Source organism: Dermacentor silvarum, chromosome 8, assembly GCF_013339745.2.
Source record: "Dermacentor silvarum isolate Dsil-2018 chromosome 8, BIME_Dsil_1.4, whole genome shotgun sequence".
Classification (NCBI taxonomy): Eukaryota; Metazoa; Arthropoda; class Arachnida; order Ixodida; family Ixodidae; genus Dermacentor; species Dermacentor silvarum.
Genome location: NC_051161.1, coordinates 88,140,324 through 88,160,956, shown reverse-complemented (window position 1 = coordinate 88,160,956; position 20,633 = coordinate 88,140,324). Strand labels below are relative to the sequence as shown.

Sequence of the window (20,633 nt, the reverse complement as noted above, 5' to 3'; positions counted from 1 at the left end):
CGGCACCGGGGAATTGATGCTAGCGATGCCGAGCGGTGGTCACCACCATTGTCGGGTTTCTGGAGGGCAAGACGCCGCTATGGTGGCTAACGACGCTGACGTTCGGCCTCAACATCGCGCTCCCTCAGCTCGGGGTCCGCGGCTCTTCGCTGACGTTTCGCCTGGGCTTCGAAATCCCTCACGCTATAATCGGCACGTCGACGACGAGCCCTTTCCCGAGCGCGTTCGCGGCGGCGTTGCTCAAGCGCGTTAGGACACGTTGTCCGTTGCTCATGAATGGCTCATACCTCCCTAATTAAGCAATGGCTCATACCCCCGTAAACGCGGCCTCCACAATACGACGACAGAGAGAGAGTAAACTTTAATGGGGAAAGGCAAAAAAACAAGAAAAATGTGGGTGGAGCCCCTAGTCCAGGGCCCCACTGGCTTGAGCGGCTCGCTGGGCTTGGTCCAGGAGAGCCAGCTGACTGTCCTGTTCCTCGTCCGCAAGCCATGCCTCCCACTGCCTTAGAAAGTGTTGTTTAGTAAATTTGTGTGTGTTCGCTTGTGGAGGTCTTCTGGCGTATATGATTCTGATGTGTGACAATGTAGCCTTTTCGCCACACCGTGGACATTTGTTTGCGTACGCTTCGTCATGTATTTGTCTTAGCTTGTGTAAATTAGGATAAGTTTTTGTTTGGAGTCGGCGCCAGTCCGTCGCTTGCCGTCTGGTCAATTTTGGATGGGGCTGCCGAACTCCCGTCTTTCCTCTCTTTGTTGTTCCAAGATATCTCTCGCAGTCGTTGGAAAGTCCCTACGTGGCTGGTCCGCCGCTCGGATATTTAGTACTCGAGCTAATCGGTCCACCCTCGTATTTCCCTCCATGCCTTCGTGTGCCGGGCACCACGTGAGGCTGTGAAAATTACATAGCTTATTGCCTATGATCCTAATCACCGCCCGGGGTACCGCCCCTGACAGGAAGAGGCGACACGCCGCCTGTGAGTCGGTGATGACAGCCGCGGATGTCCCTCTGCATTCGGCGTCCTTCAAAGCTAAAGCTACCGCGGTCGCCTCAGCGGTTGCCGTACATGCGGTTTTTACTGATGCCCCTACTACCCGTTCCTGACACGTGGCGACTGCGATGTGTATGCCACATCCAGAGTAACTTGCGTCCGTGTAGTAGACGTCCGGCTTGCCTTCGAAACTCCTTCGCAATGCTCGCACCCGAGCCTCTCGCCTTCCCCCGTGGTACTTCGGGCTCATATTTTTTGGGATTGGTGCTACGCATATACGTGCCCGAATTTCCCTATCGAGAAGTGATGTATCGTCTGTGCTATAAAAACGGTCGAGGTGCATACCCCAGTCTGTTTAGAACAGTTCTCCCTTGTTTGGTTTTGCCTAACCTCTCTCTCTGAGACAAGAAACGGCCGCTGCGTGTTCTTCGAAGGTGTTGTACACCCCTAGCTTCTCCATTCGTTCCGTGCTGGTGCTCTGAGGGAGCCCAAGGGCAGCCTTATATGCTCGTCGTATTATAATGTCCAACTGTTTAATCTCTTGTGCGGTGGTGTTTAAGTACGGATGCTATACGTGACTCGACTGATGACAAAAGCGTGCACTAGTCTAATTGTCTCGTCCTCCGAAAAGCCTTCTCTACTGCGCGTGACCCTGCGGATCATTTTCGCCACATTCATCACCGTGCCCTTTAGCAACCGTATCGCATGCTCCGCGTTGGCTTTCGGTTGAATCCATATCCCCAGAATATTTAGGGTTTGCACTTCGCGGACTTCCTGTCCGTTCAGAGTGAGTTCTATACTCGGCTGGTTTGCCCGCCTGGAATATCTTGCACGCACCCGAACGAACTCTGACTTTTCGGGGGCGCATGCCATTCCCGCCTCCCGTGCGAAAAGCTCTACCTGGTCGATTGCCCACTGCAAGAGGTCCTGTTTTTCACCGTAGGATCCTCGAGTCACCCATATGGTGATATCATCCGCGTATATGGCACTTCCTAATCTCGCTTCCCTTTCCAACTCTGTTGCTAACCTCCTTATGGTCACATTAAAGAGGAGCGGAGAAAGTGAGGAGCCCTGGGGGCACCCCGGTTCGGCAGCGTGAAAGGTTCCGACCTTGTGGATCCTATTCCTATGGTCGCCCTGCGATTACACAGGAAGCTCTTTGCGTATTGACATATTCGCTCCCCACAGGCCACTGACTCCAGGCCCTGCAGAATGGCCTCGTGAGATATTGTATCGAAGGCTTTCCGCAAGTCTAAGGCCAGCACTACGTTGTCATTTGCCCCAATATGTGGGTGTAGTACCTCGTGCTGTAAAGCTAGGAAAACATCCTGCGCAGATATGTTGGGACGGAAACCAAACATGTTCGCGGGAAAAAGGTCGTTTGTCTCCATGTGGTCCGCGAGTCGAGTTTGTACTACTTTTTCGAAGAGCTTTCCTGCACAGGAGGTCAGGGATATAGGCCTGAGATTTTGTATATCTCGAGGCTTGCCCGGTTTCGGAATCAAGATAATGTTGGCCGATTTCCATTCATTGGGGATTTCTCCTCCTTCTATCCATACCTGTTCATTAAAGTATTTGGTGAGCTCCTCTAAACTCTCGTGACTGAGGTTCCGGATCATGGCATTTGTGATCTGATCCGGTCCCGGTGCCGTGTTCTTTTGAAAGGATTGAGCCGCCGCATACACCTCAGCCACGGTAATCGGAGCGTCCATATCCGGCTGGGGCGGTCCCTCGTACCGCTCTTTGCGACGCGTTATGTCACCCGCAGTTGGTCCCACATAAAAATGCTTGAGCTTTTGGATCAAGTCCTTTGGGTCGCCTGCGTACTCGTTTTCTATTAGTTTTAGCGTTTTCTGTGTAGCCGTTTTAGTTCCCCCCGGGTTCATCATGCTGCGCAGGACATACCACGTTTTCTTCGTCCCGAGTGTTCCCCTGAGAGAGTTGCAAAATTGGCGCCAATTCCCCTCATATAGTTCCTGCGCATACGAATTCGCCTGCTCGGCCAGTTGAGCGATCCTTATCTTAAGCTTGCGGTTCATCTTTTGCCTCTTCCATCTTCTGGTCAACCCTCGACGGGCTTCCCATAAGTGCATTAGGTGCTTGTCAACCACGGGGTAATTTTCGGTTGTGACCACTGTCTTTGTCACTCGTTTTAATGTGTCCCTTAGCTGAGCTGCCCACTCCGCAATGTCCGTGATCGACCCTGTCGTGACCTGCTGCTTGCGGTATTTTGTCCAGTCTGTCAACCTAGCTTCGGTCACTCTCCGTCTTATGCTCGCAGAGTTTACGGATAAGCTTAGTATGAAATGATCGCTTCCAAGGTTATCTCCCAGGTTTGTCCATACCGCTTCCTCCTCCCTATTCGTAAAGGCTAAGTCGGGTGATGTGTCTCTGGATGCACTGTTTCCCGTTCTAGTTGGCATGTCGACCTGGTTTAGAAGTGCGAGATCGTATTTTTCCATGAGATCTAGCAGCGTCCGCCCCTTTGCAGAGTTAACCTTATAACCCCATTCTACGTGTTGCGCATTAAAGTCCCCTAAAATAATAATCTTATCCTTGCCCATTGCCTTGCTCATCGTTTCCGCCACTATGCTCTCGAAATCCGCGTGTCGCTCCTTGGGAGGGCTGTAAGTATTTAAGATTACCGTCTTAGGCTTACCCCGTTTGTGCGGCCATACTGTAATTATCTGATGCTGTACTGGTTCCCCCTGACTGTACTCTACACTCAGCGCCACGTCCTTTTTAGCGTACGCGGCTATCTGAGGGTAGTCCGGATGCTCATATAAATCATAGCCCTTAAGGCTCCGGCGAAATTTTCCTATCTCCTGTAGGCAAATAATGTCCGGAGGCACTGGCGCCGACTCAATGTATTGTGTGAAGTTGGCGTGCTTTCTGCCCAACGTGTTGCAGTTCCACTGCCATATCTCAATGCGTTCTTCGGATCTGGTCTTTGGGTGACTAGCCATGATTGGTACAATCGCTGTCCGAAACCTCTAAGTTCTTGGGTCCTCTCGTGGGGGCCCCCGGACTGTGGCTAGTTCTCTTACGAGTTCCTCCTCCTGCTCCCGTCGCGAGGCACTCCTCCATGTGTCGTTTGAACTTGTGAAACTCTGCGAACAGCAATTGCATATTCTGTGCCAATTGCTCTGTTGTCACTGGTTGCGCATTGCTTGATCTGTTGTTAGGTTGTATCTATGTTAGCTGTGTGTTCTTTGTCACCGTCCTCTTTAGAGCTTCAAGCTCAGCCCTCAACTCAGATAAACTACTCTTTAAAAGGAGATTCTCTTCTACTATCTTACGGTATTCGGGGTGCTGTGTAATAGGTGTGCTTGGTGTTTTAGGTCTGGCAGTGGGAGACACGACTTGCGCCCAGCTTACCTGACTCTGTTGCGGTTGGCTCTTTGCCAGTGGGGCCCCAGAGGATGTGGCCTGATTATGCCCCTTCTGTTCGCGTCTTTGTTGCTTCTGCTGTGGACGCGGTGTCCGAGGTCTGGACAATGATCTCTGTTGATCCCGCTGGTCCACCGAGGCTTGCTCCCTCGATGGCGACCGGGTTAGAGAATGTCCGCGATGCCCGCTTTCCTGGAAATTCGGGAAACTCTTGAGTTCCTCTTCCTCGTCCTCTGTGGCGAACCAATGCGGGGGCCGCCTCTGGTGGTCACCTTTCGATGGACGTCTTCGAAGCTGTCTGAGAGGTTTGAGGCGTTTGGGGCACGCCCTATCTCCCGTCGGATGCTCTCCACCGCAAATGGCACATTTGGGAGAACAGTCATGTCCGTCGGCTGGTTCCCGCGCTCCGCACACGTGGCAAACGGGAAGGTCGGGTTGTGGGCACACGTCTGTGCGATGTCCCACGCCACAGCAGCTCCTGCAAAACTGCACCGCATTTCTGTATGGCCGGCATGTCTTTTCGCCACCGTAATAATAAACACATCTTGGCACGACGTCTCCGAAGAAGGTGATCAGGGCACTCTGCGAGTCTCCCAACATTCGAGCGTCCACGATTTCCACCTGCTGGGTACGAAGCCTCAGATGAGCTTTGAGCGTTGCTGATGGCGTATGCGGCTCGATGCCGTGAATGACTCCGCGTACTGTCCCCTCACCAGTTGTCACGTATGCGTTGATGGGGTGAGGTCGGCCATTAATGTTAAGTGAACTGACGGCCTGTACCCTGCGCGCCGTATCCTGGTCAGGTGTAGAGACGATGGCAATGTTTGACCCCGGCTTGATGCGCAGGATGAAATCATCACTTAGTACCTTGTTTTGGCAGGCCTCCACTATGGCTCTCGCCATTTCTTGGCTGTTCACATTTCTGAGGGGTAGACCCTGGTGCGGACGGATAACTATCTTCAGATCCTCCCGGGGTAAAGGCGGCAGCCGCCGTCTTCTCGGACGGCCGCGATGTGCGCTATGCTTAGCTTCCGCGCCCTGCGACGCGTCTCCTTCGTGCGACTGCTTGCGCTCCTTTGCTTGTTTCCGCTTTTCGCGTAAAGACAGGACCCTCTCCCATCCTGCTTCTATTGCGGCATCGCCTGTTGGAACGGCGTCTCGCGTATTATCGCTATCTCTGTCCACCGTGCCATCTTCGTGATGGGATGACGTGAGGGATGTTCGAGTGTCATTAAAGTCCATACCTTCGTCGTCGACAGACGGCTTCGGAATGTGCTGAGTCGATGTGGAAGGCCCCCCGGCGCTAGTGCCTGCCATCAGGCTCGTCGTCGGTGCCGTGATCGCCGTCTCCATGCGCACACCCGCCGGCGTCGCCACCGCTGCCCTACTCGTCGTTAGGGTTAGCGGGGCCGCCAAGTGGTGGATGTGGGAAAATGGTCGTACAATGCCGATAACTGGTCCGGTTGGGCCGAAATTGGTGTCGTAGGATTCCGGAGCACTTCCCGGATCAGATGGTATAAATCTTCAGTGGGTCCCTGGAGGTGGTCCACCGAAAAAACATCGAGAAAGCGGGCGCGATGTGAGTGCGTCAACTACACAGGTGCAGCGTCTCAAAAACTCTCACGACGACAGAAAAGAAGTGAAATTCTACTCTAGAATGATTAGCAGCAACGCAGCCAGCTGTGCAAGCAGACGACGACGACAAACGCGGGAGCAGTGGCACGAGCTCGTGCCGAGGGCGCGCTCGTGCTCCGCATCCAACGGCACGAGGCAAACCGAGGGGCGCCAACGAGCCATCTGCGAAAGAAGACGACGACGCTCGAGCCAATGCTGATGGTGATAGTTTTTTTTCTACACGCGGACACGATCCTGGGGGAACTAGCTCTTAATTAACCGCTTCACTGTAAAATTAAGCAAGCGTTACACGTTTGTAAAGCGTGAAGGCGAAAGCCTGTCGCCGCATGCCGACTGGTAGTGGGCCAGTGCCGTCAGCGCTTTTGCTGAGGGAGGGGTAGTATGGGAACGCTGGCATCATGAGCGGCATCGGAGACAGCTGTGGAAGACGACAACGAACGCGCGTCTCATTGACCACGTGACTTTTTTACTCGCAGAAACACCGACGCCGTTTTTTTTTTTTTTTTTTTCTTTTTCAGGGTTCTTTCAAGGTTATTGTGCGACGAGGCATACAAGGCTTTCGCTTTAAAAGTACAGTTGAAAGTAAAGCATCCGTGTCTAACGCCTTTTTGTGTACGCGTCCTCGTGTATTCGCTGGGACCCCTTTTTCAAGGTCATTCATTTTACATCACTTTAATCCGCGCATGCACGTAAAGCATTACAGGATTTTGCCGGTAAAAGGGGAATCGTTATTTGCACTAGCGAAATAGCTTGCAAGCATTATTAAGAGTGAACCATGCGCGAAGTGCACGTTTTTCGACACTGCTTCAAAGCAATGTGATGTCGGAGTGGGAGCAGTGGGAACTGTAGCAGGCGCTGCAGCAACGAGAAGCTCGGTTATGCAAGTGCACGTGTTCCTAGCCGCGTGTCCCTCCACGTCACAGCGTCGTCTCCTCGGCTCAGTCCCGAGTGTAGTTCACAGGCTAAGATTCCGCTTTGTAGCTTCCATTCCAGCGTCCCCATTATCTTAAAGGCACGGCACGAGAAAGTTACTATGCTAGACTAACTATAACGTGTCCCTGACAAGCGGAAAAGCATTTTTTTTCTTTCGTTTTGCTTCCCAGCTTGTACGTTGCAACTGCTTCCGAAAGTACGACTACGGGATGCTGCTCAACATACTGAATTACCGAACGGTGAGTTCTTAACAACCACGAGCTCTCGGATGTTCTTTGAACCACTTTCAGTGTTGTGCCTACAGAGCTGATGAGGTCATCTTAGCTAGTGACGCAAAATCAACAGCAGCGGCCCTTTACTGCATATTTAGCATTCTGTTCATGCTACTTGCAAATTTGAGACCACTTGAAGGGTATATTGGTGAAGGGTACCCTGTTCGATCGAGACCACCTAGAAGGGCACCCTTGTGTACATTGACGGGGCTGAACGGCCTGATACTCTGATTACCACGTCCATCATTTAAAGGTACACTAAAGAGAAAAATAAGTTGAGCTATATTAGCATGTTACTATTTATGTTATAAAAAAATACCGTCTTACCGTGAGCAGAGGCCTAATAAGCCAGAAAAGACGAATGACAGGCGCCAACGCCCCTTGAAGTTCCCGCACCACACAGCCGTGATATCATGGAGTATGATGCCGTCAGCTCGTACCCAGTTTTTATGTCGGTGAAAATGGGAAAATTCTTTTTCTAAATAAAGCCGATGAACTACCAAGTTTCCATAACTTTTGCTGCGCCACAACGGCCCAAATATGAAAAATATGTATATTTGATATCCGTGACGTCACAATAGCGTACCGCCGCTGAAGTTTCGGCGCAAACTTTTTTTTTTTTTTTCTTCTCGTAAACAACCTCTCACCGGGATATTAACGAAACTATAGTGTTGAAAAAGCACTTCGTCAATCTGAACTGATTTAGTGTTTCTCTTAAGTATTTCTTTACCCGCCGCGGTAACTTAGTGGCTACGGCGTGGCGCTGCATGAAGTCGCGGGTTCGATCCCGGCCGCATTTCGATGGGGGCTTCATGCCAAAACGCTCGAGTATACTTAGGTTTAAGTGCACTTTAAAGAACCCCAGGTGGTCAAAATTATTACAGAGTCCCTCACTACGGCCTGTCTCATAATCATGTCGTGGTTTCAGCACATCAAAGCAAATAATTTTAATTGTGTTTAATGTTTCTCTAAGAACTGTTCACAACCTCATGCACAATGGTGGCTTACCAAAGAAATTTTAATTAAATGTGAAATCCTGTCCGCCGACAACGCAGAAAGAGTGGCCCGCACCCGCCAGTAGGGGCCTTCCCGCTTCTTTTCATTAAACGTGCCACAGAGAACCGACATTCTCACGGCACTAGAGCTTTCGCTCACGGCTTCTCACATCTTCTGTGCATCTTCTCATATTATAGTTAGAGAGAGGCAGGTGAGTACCACGTTAGAGACGCTTGACAGCCGGCCACTGTCACAACAAAATATACTATAGGACAGTCTTCACAATATGTGCGCTAAAGGCAGCCAGAGTGCTAGTTCGCTTCCTGCAGTCTACGGGCCGACGAGATAGACTGTGACAGTGACGTGTTCCATTAACAGGCTAGCAAACGGGACTTTTTTTCGTTAACCTTCCGGCATATCCTTTACTTATCTCTTTCATGGAATTTGGTCTGTCCACACCTTTGTCATCGCAGTGGCGGCCACCCAGGTACGAGCTATCCCGCGCACGAGTTCCCGTGGCGCTCTACCACAGCGCAGGTGACTGGTACGCCGACCCATGGGACGTGGGGCGGTTGCAGAGGGAGCTGCCCAGTGTTGCCCGTCTCTACAGAGTGGCCGACCGGCGGTTCACGCACTACGACTTTGTCGTGGGAACGGGCAACCAGGCAGCACTCCTCTACAGCGAGATGATACATTTCATGGAACAGTATCGAAACGATGCCATGGCATCTCCCCCGTGAGTGCAGTGACGTGCAGCGGATATCCTATAGGAATCCACTGCCAGAATATGGACATCCAAGGGTTGCGTCGAATCCGTCCAGCGGATGTTGTTTGGCTACACTTTGTGTCCTGCGGACATTCCTAGCATCTTCCCGAGGGACATCATGGGGGACATGCTGTGTACATTTCACGGACTCGTTAGAGCCTTTTGCAATGTTTGCATGAATATTTTGTTGGCAGCAGATGCTGTGTGACAGATGGTACAAGTAGAATGTCTGCACAGGAAGATTACACATCACGTGCACACATAGGCATACACGCACACACAAGCCACACTAAAACGTAATGCCAAGTCCTTACATTGTAATGTTTCAGTTTTATACAAACGAAACCGAACCAAACTGTAACCTTTGTTTAAGCATAACAAGCTTGGCTAATTGCATGCACTTACTTCCACCAATTAATGTGCAAATGTGTTTAACTAGGCTGCTTGCAAACAAGTAGCCGCATAGCAAAATGTTGTACGCCCTTGCTCTTGACCAATGTGATCGAGACCAAAAAGGACACTCCTCTGAACATTTTATCACTGATCATTTCTGGCACCCGGCATCGCAGATCGCTCTCTTAGTAAGCTGATACAGCAGATGTTCTGATATTGGATCTCAAACAGGCATGCCTCTAACGCTACACAAATTCAATTTAGCATTGCATGCAATTCGTCTGACAGCTGCAGAGTGAAGACCGAGTGTGCACTTGGTTGCCGACAGACAATTAAGCAGTCGCCACCATTTAACATTTGAAGTATGTAGAGTTTGACGAAACTTAACAAGACTTGCGGCAAGAATCCTGTCAACCAGTACGCTGATCACCAGCTTCATGAGAAAGTGCACTCATTTCAGTACAGGCTTGCACTGTGTCCAATCCATACCATAGACGGTGCCTTACCTCTCCACTGACATGTGAATTCGAAACTGTGTAATGAATCTCAGTATCGAAGCATGCACATAGGAGCCTGCATTATTCTGCACTAGAATCAATTAGCTTATGAGCTGCCATCTTATTAGGCATACAGAGCCACTGCTCTATCTCCGATGATGACCACCTGTGTGTAACTCGGGAGAGATGTTGCACAAGAGCCAGGTGCGTCGAGTGCTTCACATGAAGGCAACCCAAGCCAAAGGAATAGGGTTGATTGGTAACACCTACTGTAATAAAAGATTATGGCAGAACTCATGTCATGATGACTGTCGACGGTAATGCGAACAGCAATCGAGCAATACAGTGACAGACCATATTCCTGAAGTAAAATTTTATTTCACATGTGTAGTAGTAATTGTGATACTTTTGTTGCTACAGGTATATGCCACATACTCCGATATCATCCCACTTTGCTATGGCACTTGTTTCCCAAGGTCGCCCATGAGCATACAGGCATGACGGCTACTGTATGACGCCGATGAAGTGCTGATGGAATGACGAAGTAAGAATGATATCGATGGTACGACAAAGGCGGATCATGATGACGGGATCACAACAATGTCATGTCGATTCTTTAATAATGACGAAGGTATAACAAACACCATGACAATGACTATATGAGGACACTGATATAACTGTATGCCGACGATGGCGTGATGACGACAGTTTGACAACAAATGCATGATAGCGTCTGTAAGATGATGACAAAATGACGACAATGGGATGACAACGGTGACATTATCATGACTGAATGACGACAGCATGATTACGATAGTATGATGAACAAGGAATGACATCAATGGATCGATGAAGCTGGTATGACAATGGGATGAAGATACTGAAGTGATGATGATGGCATGACGACAACTGTACAGATGGCATGACGAGTCAGATGTCGAAGTTACGATGATGACAATGAAACGATTGCGATGGCATGCCGACGATAGTATGATGACGACACGGTGACGATGATAGCATTAGAACAAAGGGATGATGACGAGTGTATAATGACAATGGGATGACGACGAGTGTATGATGAAAATGGCATGAGGATGACTGTATCGGGAAACTTGTATGAGGATGATTGATGGACAAAGTTAAAGTGACGATGATGGCACGACCATGAGAGCATTAGGATGACGGTCCAACAATAGAAGCGTGATAGCTACTGGTTACAATACTTGAATATATTGAAGTCAATTGAACGATGATGGCAGTATGACGACACAGGCATGACAACAATGGGATGACGTTACTGAAGTGATGGCAATGAGTCATCTCCGATCACACCTTGACCTGGTTCGAGTATTTGCATGGACGTCCAAAGGGAGCCGGGCGCAGCTACTGACTGAGAAGCCGAAGGTTTGTCCATTGGAGCGCACGACAGAACTCACCGAAATCGCAGCAACGAGCGGGCTATATATAGGCCGGTTACACAGTCACCGCTTCATAAACTGCAGCTTATGTAACTGTAATCTTTACCGGGAAACGTTTGCGGTGAATGTTATGCGCGAAGGCGAGCTTTCTGGTTCTTTTTTTCCCCCCATACAGCCGGTGCTGCCACTGCAGCGGATGTGAGCGCCATCCGGTGGTGCTTTAAGAAACCCAGCGCCCACACGGCGCGCGCCTCCCGTTAACCAGTTAAGACCACGTGACTTTTTGTACCATTTCCGGGGACAATGCCGTATTTTTTGCTTCATGCCTTTTAATGCGTTCGCATTAAAAGGCATTCAAACAGCGAAACGAACACTCACAACAAATCAACTATGTTCCACTTTCAGAATGCTCTCATCAAATTGGCCAAAATTTCATCCAATACTATCGAGACCCAGTTCACTACCTTACTAAGCAGAAGTAGACATGTTGAAGGCATGTCGAAGCAGATAGGCGTTTGAATTTATTCGAAGCGACTTCTCGAATGTTTGTGACAGTTTTCACTTTTGCCGACATGATCTTTGTCGTTGTGTCCCGATAAAATCAGCAACATATTTTTCAACCCTATGGCATCGACGTTTCTGCAGTCAACAGTGCCTGGCAGTTGTGGCCAAACCGCATCCTCGAGCCTAAGCCAACCCACCACTTTCGCACATTATTTTGCAAGTAACGCTAGTATTACGTTACAAGCGTCGGTGCCGTTGTAGGTGTGACCACAAAAAACTCGCACTCTCAAGCCGCGCAAAAATAAAGATTGCTCCTCGGGCTGCGGATTCAAACCAACGACCTCCTGGTTGCGACCACCACGCTAACCGATTCAGCCACAGGTGGTCGGCATGTGCTCGTGCCACTGCTCCCGCGTTTGTCGTCGTCGTCTGCTTCCACAGCTGGCTGCGCTGCCACTAATCATTCCAGCGTAGAATTTCACCTCTCTTCAGTCGTCGTAATAGTGAGGCCACGTTTACGGGGGTATGCACCATTGCTTAAGGGGGTATGAGCCATTCATTGTCTTATGTAACGGACAGATTTAATTTTGAAGAAATTTCATGGAAATTCATCCAGAATGAACGCGCTCGGGAAAGGCCTCGCCGTCGACGTGCCGATTGTAGCATGAGGGCCTCCAAAGCCCAGGCGAAACGTTATCGAAGAGCCGCCGACCCCGAGTTGCGGGAACGAGATGCTGAGGCCACATGTCAGCGTTGTCTAGCCCTCCAGGAACCCGACAAAGGTGTTGCACGCATCGGCAAGCTAGTGCGAACTTCCCCGGTGCGACGGCCAGGTTTCAACACGAGTTTCAACACGAGTTTCTCAACCGGGACATTGGAGCCAGCTGTAGTGCCTGTGACCAGTTGCGGTTCAAACAAAACGTGGTACTCGTCAGTGCAGTTCATTCGGAGGAATGCCGAAGAAACACACGACAAGCTTTGCTTATTCCCATTTCCTCAACAGGGGAAGGGCTACTAATTTTTTTTAACGTATTGGCCCACATTCAAATACCGTATTTTCGCGATTCTAAGCACCCCACCTTTATTTTCGTGAAAAAATTGAGAAAAAAGTTTGCATGCGAATCTAAGCACCCCCCTATTTGTTAAGAAGAGCGCATAGCCAAGGCTGCAAGCGCGCTTGCTCACTCTCTTCTGAGTCGGAGTTCTGAGGTGGCACGGCCACCACGGCGCAATCTCGCCGCACATCCGGAGTGCATAGCCGCGCCGACTCGCGACGCTCGCGCGCCGCACGTAGCCGGATCCGTCCGAGTCCCGAGGTGGCACGGCGTCCGCAGCACGCTTTCGCCGCACAGTCGGACTGCAGAGGTGCGCGGACTCCCGACGCCCGTGAGCCGTCGGAGTCCCGAGGTGGCACAGCGTCTGCAGCGTGATCTCACCGCACAGTCTGACTGCAGAGGCATGCAGACTCGTGACGCCTGTGAGCCGCGTAGACTCTTGACGCCCGTGAGCCGCGTGGACTCGTGATGCCTGCGAGCCGCGTGATGCCCGGCGAGCCGCGTGGACTTGTGACGCTCGCGTGCTGCCAGAGCCGTCGGAGTCCCGAGGTGGCACAGCGTCTGCAGCGCGATCTCACCGCACAGTCTGACTGCAGAGGCATGCAGACTCGTGACGCCTGTGAGCCGCGTAGACTCTTGACGCCCGTGAGCCGCGTGGACTCGTGATGCCTGCGAGCCGCGTGATGCCCGCGAGCCGCGTGGACTTGTGACGCTCGCGTGCCGCCAGAGCCGTCGGAGTCCTGAGGTGGCACGGCGTCCGCAGTGCGATCTCGCCGCACAGGCGGACTGCAGAGGCGCGCGGACTCGTGACGCTCGCGCGCCGCGCGTAGCCGGAACCGAGCGTCACGGAGATTTTTCAAATCTAAGCACCCCCCTCTCACTTTGGGCATCACGATCATGAAAAAAAGGGGGTGCTTAGAATCGAGTAAATAGGGTAATTGTAGTACACCAGTTGTAGACCCTGCTCCTCGCAGATCAACTCCCACTTCCAACGCACTTTCTTCCCTTCCTCACTCCTCGTATTAGGCCAGAGAGCCATCCCTTCTGAAATAAAACATTTCTTCAATCAATGAATTTTCACTGAGACACCGCACAAGGAGGGGCTACAAAGAAGCTCACACAGCTAAAGCTGTAATGGGACGATGGCTTTAATGCAGCAGCTACACGAGGCTACCATCTGCGCTGTACAATACAACAACTCATTTACAAGATCTTTATCGGCTCTGCTCCACATGATTTCGTTGCAGTAGTGGCCCGAGCCATACTGCAAAGCCGCTCTTCGATGATGATGACATGACTGGTGCCAAGGTAATGGCCGGTAAAAAAAATGGATACTCTTGATCAGGTGCTGGGCCCCTGTTCCACACTTCTTCACTCATCAACAGCCCTGAAAGAAATCAAGATAATTTTCATGAGAAATCTGAAGATGTAGATTTTGCATCACAAGTTCCAAGCAGTACACAAAAAGAACACTGCCAGTCAATCCCAATCACTTCATTGGCATGTGCAATGGTAGCGATGTTAAACTACTGTAGTGGAGCACATTCATGTATGGTGACTGATTACATACTTGCTTTTGCATTTGCTTGCTTGTAATGTAGCCTCAATTCGGCTCACCGTCGCAGGCTTTCACTCGCAGATACAGCATACGGCGCACGGGGACGATGTTATCGCCTTTGGACTTTATACGGTGTGAGGGGCGGCGAGGGCCGGCTGTTGGCCGAAACGTAATTAAGGCTCGAGAACCATTAAATAACGAACTTTATTAAAGGCATGGCGCCTCCAAAAACGTGATGAAAACCAACGCGCGCGCCGCACTCGCGCACACTTCTCATGCCTAGGCTTGGCTTCGGGACTGGCTGTGTGCTGAGGCTGGTAGGTGGTAGGTACAGCCTGGAGGTTCCTGTACTCTGTGCTACGTGGAGGTGCCTGTGGGCTTGGCGTTGTTAATTTGGTGCTTCGATACTTTGTGCGTGGGGTTCGAAAGGACGAATGGCTTAATGTTTGATCAAGCTGAGTTACAATGTCCATATATGCTGCAACTGTCTCTGGGCACTGCGCTGCAATAGTAGTGGCCATGGTCGCATCGGCGATGCCCTGAAGGGCGTACTCTATGCGCTGGTGATCAGTGAGGGTAACTGGGCATCCAGAGATTAGCTTAAACTTTGCCAGAGAGTAGCTGACAAGGTTTTCTCCGTGCGCCTGCACGCGACAAGTGACTGCTCGTTGCCACTGTAGCAAGGTTTGCTTGGCACTGAATTGATCTAGGAACGCTTGTCTGAAGGTTTCCCACGTTGGGCACTGACGGCCGATGACGGCTTTCCAATCAGCGGCTGCTCCATGAAGTTTTCCCAGGGCGATGGCGAGTAGGGTTGAAGGTTCCCACGAAGCCAAGTTTCAAGTTAGTTCCAACTCTTCAACCCAGTGGGACCCTGAAATGCTGCCTTCTCCACTGTATGTAGGAAGCGATGCGGAGAGGTCTGGAAGGGTAGTGACTTGAACTGGGGCTGCAGCACGTTGCGGCATGTGAAGGAGCTGCTGAAGTAAACCCGTCAGCAACTCGGTAGTTTTGGCTGCATCGAGGCTTGGCGTAACGTTACAACGCTGGGTGGACGCGGCGGAGTCTGGGGAAGGCAAAGGAGGCGTCGTTGAGCGGTTTTGGTCGATGTCGGCAATAAGGCGATTAATTATTTCTTCCTTCGACCCGGTAGCGTTGAGGTTTCGGCGAGCCAACTCTTCACGGAGGTAATCCGCTGTAAAGCCTGCGAGATCCGCCGGCGTCGCCTCACTCCAATTCACAAGCGGCCTGGCGGTTGACAAAGCAGCACAAGAGTCACGAGAGACGATAAGGCGAGTAGGGCGAACCGTATGGTCACTGCAGGCAAGCTACTTCATTGGGCGGGCAGGCGTCAGCATCAACACGACGGTCGGCGAAACACAAAGGGCGGAGGCGCGAAATGGCTAGGACGAAGCGGGCGAGAGGCTGTCGGGCGGCAGCAGCTGCACAAAGGAAGGAGCGTTGGCTGGCGAGTCACTTCACGAGGCGAGCGAGATGCGAAGGTTCGGGGTCGACTGCGCCAGTTGTGAGGGGCGTCGAGGGCTGGCTGCTGGCCAAAACGTAATTAAGGCTCGAGAACCATTAATAACGAACTTTATTACAAGGCATGGTGCCTCCAAGAACGCGACTAAAGCCAACGCGCGCACCGCACTCTTGCGCACACTTCTCAGGCCTAGGCTTGGCTTCGGGGCTGGCTGTGTACTGAGGCTGGTAGGTGGCACTACTAGTCAGACCGCTTACAACGGAACATCGCAGCAGTCACGACAGCACAAATGCACCTGGAGTGGAAATATATAGCACTCATACGCCTGCGCGTGACCCGCATTCACCGAGTGAAACATCGCAAATTTTTTTTTCTTTTAGATCGCTTACCGAATGAACAGCTGCGTCTCCATACACCGGTGCGACTTATGTATGTCTTTTTCCAGAAAAACTGCCGTTTTGATGGGGGTGCTTCTTATACAAAGGTGCGAGTTATAGACCGGAAAATACGGTACTTATTCTTGGCTTTTGAAAGTGCCATCGATCATTCCAACTAAACTCAGGGAAACAAAGAGTAGTTCGGCATTCGCACTTCACTCGACAACCTGACAAAGCCAACTGAAGCCTAGCGCACTCACGGTGATATAACAACTGGATTGCTAAAAACACTCGACCCAACCTGAGACGAGCCAATCCGGAAAATCCAATATAGCAGCGCCCGTCGGCTGCTCGTGTTCGTGGTGGTGCCGGCGGCAGCTACCACGATTTATTTCGTGACGCATTAGAAGGCATGCATTCATTTTTTCGGACATTTTCGCGGCCCCTAAGGTGTCCAAAAAAAATCACACATTGACTGTAGCCGATGTGAACTAGGCTACTATGAGCATATAGCTGCAACAGTATTTTGAAATGGTGCAGTACTAATAGCAAGATTACCGGCGTATGACGAACAAAAAGGCAGCCACTGCGGTTTCTCCTCTCCTTCTCTACCCTCCCCTCTCGTGCTCTCTCCTCCTTGTCAATGCAGCAAAAACTACAGGTGGCATCCGCACGCCAGAAGAAAGGCTCCTCTACTGTCCACTCCTAATCGCCCTCCACATGACGTTGACTAAATGGAAGCTTAATAAAAAGGTTCAGTGGCACACAATGGTAGGCCCACTGGTTAGGCCTAATAGCCAAGGCAGGCATGGCGGCAAGCGGGAAACTTCCACTGCCGGCTGGCACTGTACGTGCAAGTGTTAATGCTCTACAGCCTCTGTGCAGTTCCATGTCCTATTGATATTTGCCAGAGTCAGAATGATGCGACCAGGGTTTGTACAGAACATTTGGCGCAAAATTCAAAGATGATCCAAGAATTTCAAGGATGCTGAAGGCTAAAATTTTAGGAGTGGGAAATAAGCCTTTTTTTGTACACATACACTGAAACTTAGTGAAATCTGCTTCCTAGCTGCAATTTCTTGCAGCTAAACAGATGTTGAGTTGAAGTAGGCTTCAATTTCTTCAGGTGATATTCAAAGTTGAGTTTTCTCTTGTAGTGATGTCCCTTCTGACGTGATGGTTAATATAGTGTCTGGCTTCAACCAAACATACTCGTTCTGTTAAAACTAAGTTGCTGAAACGTAGTTTCCACCAGGAATTTCTAGAGCCAATATGGCTCAAAAATGGAGCCATGATGGCTGCGGTGTGAACCAACTAGTAAAACAACCATACTGTGGCACAGTTTGGTCACTTGATTTGACTTTGCCTAGCTCTAAGATGGTAATGACGATTTAAACAGACCTGTCATTGGTGCTTTTAAACACGGCACATAGAAATCACTTTGCGACACTCCCAAAAAGAAAACATCTAGGGTTGCTCCCCGATAGCCACTGTGCATGGCATAGCCCCTAACCGAAGTTTGTTACTTTGAATGTTTAAATGTCATCCTTAGCCCCATGTTTTCAAAGAATTCAAGGAGCACATTTACTTTCAAGGACATTTAAGGGCCCTTGAATATACTCTTCCAAATTCAAGGGTTTTCAATGATTTCAAACAGGCGCTCGAACCTTGGATATGACAGTGATGGTGCTTCGCAAGTGCCTTGAAATAATGCCGAACAGTGCAGCATCAGCTATACTATACATCAAGCTGTAAATTTAGCTAAATGCGGAGTAAAATGAATGTCTTACGCATTAACTGGCAGACAAGCAATGAGCTCCTACAGCTTAAGCAGTTAGCCACTACATTCATTCTAAGGTGGCTGAGTTGGGGATTCATTGCAAGTGCCTTTTAGCAGTGACTGCATCTTTAGGTGACCGGCAATGGCCAACTAGCCTTTACGTTTTGTGATAAGCTGTACACATTACTGAGTTTTTATTGCGATGAGAAGAGACAAGAGCAACAAGACACTTGGATCTTGGATTGGCTACAGGGCAATGGAGATAAGTGGCAAGAATAGATGAGGCAGGCCTAAAATGATGTGATAAGATAGCACAGACAAAGACGGTTGCCAAGACGAAGAGGAAGGACTTAACTTTGATACCAAAACTAAACACACATTAGGAATAATGTTTTTGCATTATGTTGCTTACTATGATACTCACTGGGCCATCTACTAAATGACAAATGATGCCTACAGCTAAGCACAGAAAAACACCATCCTAAGTGAACCGGCAAAGAGGAAAGTGATTCACAAGCTCGCCTTACGAAAGTGCATGTACTGCACAGAGTATCTCAAGAACCATTGCCCAGACATCCTTGTCATTTGGTAACCTTTTGCTTAGAGGGGTTCATTTTTTTCCTTCATTTGAAATTTTTATTTGATTCCTTGTTTAGCTCCTGAATTAAAACTAAATAGTGATACAGAATGGAGGTGTCCTTTACACGATAAGCTTTACTTTCCAAGCATATCAAAAACACACCTTCAAAACAAGTTATGCCTGGTGACTGAGTCGGCAAAAATGCTGTGAAGAAACCCTACGTGTAAGACATATGGCATTTTCCGGGCTATAAGTCGCACCCCCCTCAAAACAGCAGTTTTTCCGGGAAAAAAATATATATAAAGTCGCACTGGTGTATAAGATGCACCTGTTCGTTCAGTAAGCGATTAAAAAAAAATTATTGACGTTTCACTCTGAGAACATGGGTCACGCGCAAGTGTATGGGTGCCATTCCTATATAATTGCGATAGCAATGATATGGACACACCATGCGCATTTCTGCAGGCGTGGTCGCCGCGATGTCCCATATAAAGTCCAAGGGTGATAACATCATCGCCGCGCCCCATATGCAGTATGTGCGAGTGAAAGCGTGCGACGGTGAGCCGAATCACGCACAAGGGAGGAAAGCGGGAAGGCAGCGCGGTAGGGAGTTGGGGTGGCTTGTTTGTACTGTAGCAACTGCGTAGTGTGTGCAGCAGCACGCACCATATCTTGAAAGCGATCTGCAGATGCAACGACTTCAGGGTCGGTCGACTTGCGGTCGGGCCTGCCCCTGCTTGCGTTGCTGCTCCGTCTTTCTCGCACGGTGCTCGGCAACTCAATCATGAGAAGAACCCGGTACCACGATAGTGCGCACAGATCCCATAGCTATTAAGTGGCAGAGGAGGTCGACCCAGCGCACTTCGCGTGGCCATAGCCTCCAATCCGATCTTGACAGTAGTTTTCCCAGAAAAAAAAACAAAAAACTACATAGGTCGCACTGTTCTATAAAACGCACCGACGAAATTTCAGAAAGCAAACGCAACTTATACGCCAGAAAATACAGTAGATACGTTATAGCAGCGATTCTCAACAGCCACAAAAATCCCACATGAAATTTTTTTCCTTCATGTTAAGTAAAAGAGTGCTGGCTGGAACAGAGCTCATGAAATGCTGAAGTCCCACCTGCGGAACTTTTTTGCCGACTTTTTGACGCTCCCCGCAGAAGATGATGAGGGCGTTGCCATGCCCCTCTGATGATGGTGATGCTGGGAAGCCATGGAGGCTTGAGGCAGGCTTCCCTTGTGGTGACCTGGCACCTGCAATGTCATATGCAAGAGGAAATGCCCACCTGGTTACACAGCAAGCTCTCACGCAGTTCCACAAATAGGTTAAGCTTTTGTTTTCATGAGGACTTGTTCTACAAAAGACGGTCATGTACAAAAAGCAGTGCCACGTGATAAACCCAATTAAAGGTTCCTTTGTTTTGATTTCAAAGAATCAGCAAATTGTCCAAGTCATCGATACAAAAAACTGAGTTTCACCCAACAGGTGAAATGGGGCAACGCATTGAAACTGAAAGCAATAGGAAGGCTTCGCTCGCGCTGGAGCACCTTGCACAGTGTCTGCACAGTGTCCAACAAGAAGCAGAGACGACACGTAAGCGCTACACAGCACGCAAGCCACCTTCGGCCGAACAGCAGAAACAGAGCACTACAGCTACCAGGGGTCTCGCCAATGCTGGCGTGATGAGGAATGCCGCCAGCGACATCGCAGCTAGATGGTACGTGAAACAAGACCAAAGGATAACCATCGCATTCATAGCTTGAAGTATACTGCCCGTCCCACTCAGACCACTGGATGCACCATGGTGTGGTGTACACACCGCTGCTTAGCAGGACTACGAGGGTTTGTGCACACAACGCTTACCAGCCATATCAGAAGGCAGTACACTGCCCTAGCTCTGCTGAAGAGTCAATTGATTAGAGCATGGGTTCTCCAGTGGGTTCCGCGGAACCTACGGGTTTCCGCAGGCCCCTGCTCGGGTTCCGCGAGCCACTGATA

General features: G+C 50.0%; 2 protein-coding genes across 2 annotated transcripts in view; one reads left to right on the top strand and one right to left on the bottom strand.

Moving 5' to 3' along the window:
* Positions 1-7,099: 7,099 nt before the first annotated feature.
* LOC119462739 (lipase 3) lies at positions 7,100-10,101 on the top strand. The gene is made up of 2 exons (XM_037724021.2): positions 7,100-7,189; positions 8,692-10,101. Exons 1-2 carry the CDS (start codon positions 7,160-7,162, stop codon positions 8,956-8,958), a joined length of 297 nt encoding a protein of 98 aa, XP_037579949.1. The 5' UTR covers positions 7,100-7,159; the 3' UTR covers positions 8,959-10,101.
* A 3,882-nt stretch (positions 10,102-13,983) lies between these two features.
* LOC119461540 (chromatin modification-related protein MEAF6-like) overlaps positions 13,984-20,633 on the bottom strand; it is a 153,242-nt gene continuing 146,592 nt past the window's right edge. The window contains exon 7 of the mRNA XM_049673194.1: positions 13,984-14,238. Within this exon, the coding sequence (XP_049529151.1) occupies positions 14,223-14,238 (16 nt within the window). The 3' untranslated portion in view covers positions 13,984-14,222. The remainder of the gene's footprint in view (positions 14,239-20,633) is intronic.

Excerpts from the sequence above, each read along its gene's own strand:
- LOC119462739 (XM_037724021.2), top strand. The coding sequence starts at position 7,160 with ATGCTGCTCAACATACTGAATTACCGAACG. Across the intron at positions 7,190-8,691 it reads ACATACTGAATTACCGAACG|TGGCGGCCACCCAGGTACGA; the intron begins GTGAGTTCTTAA and ends TTGTCATCGCAG.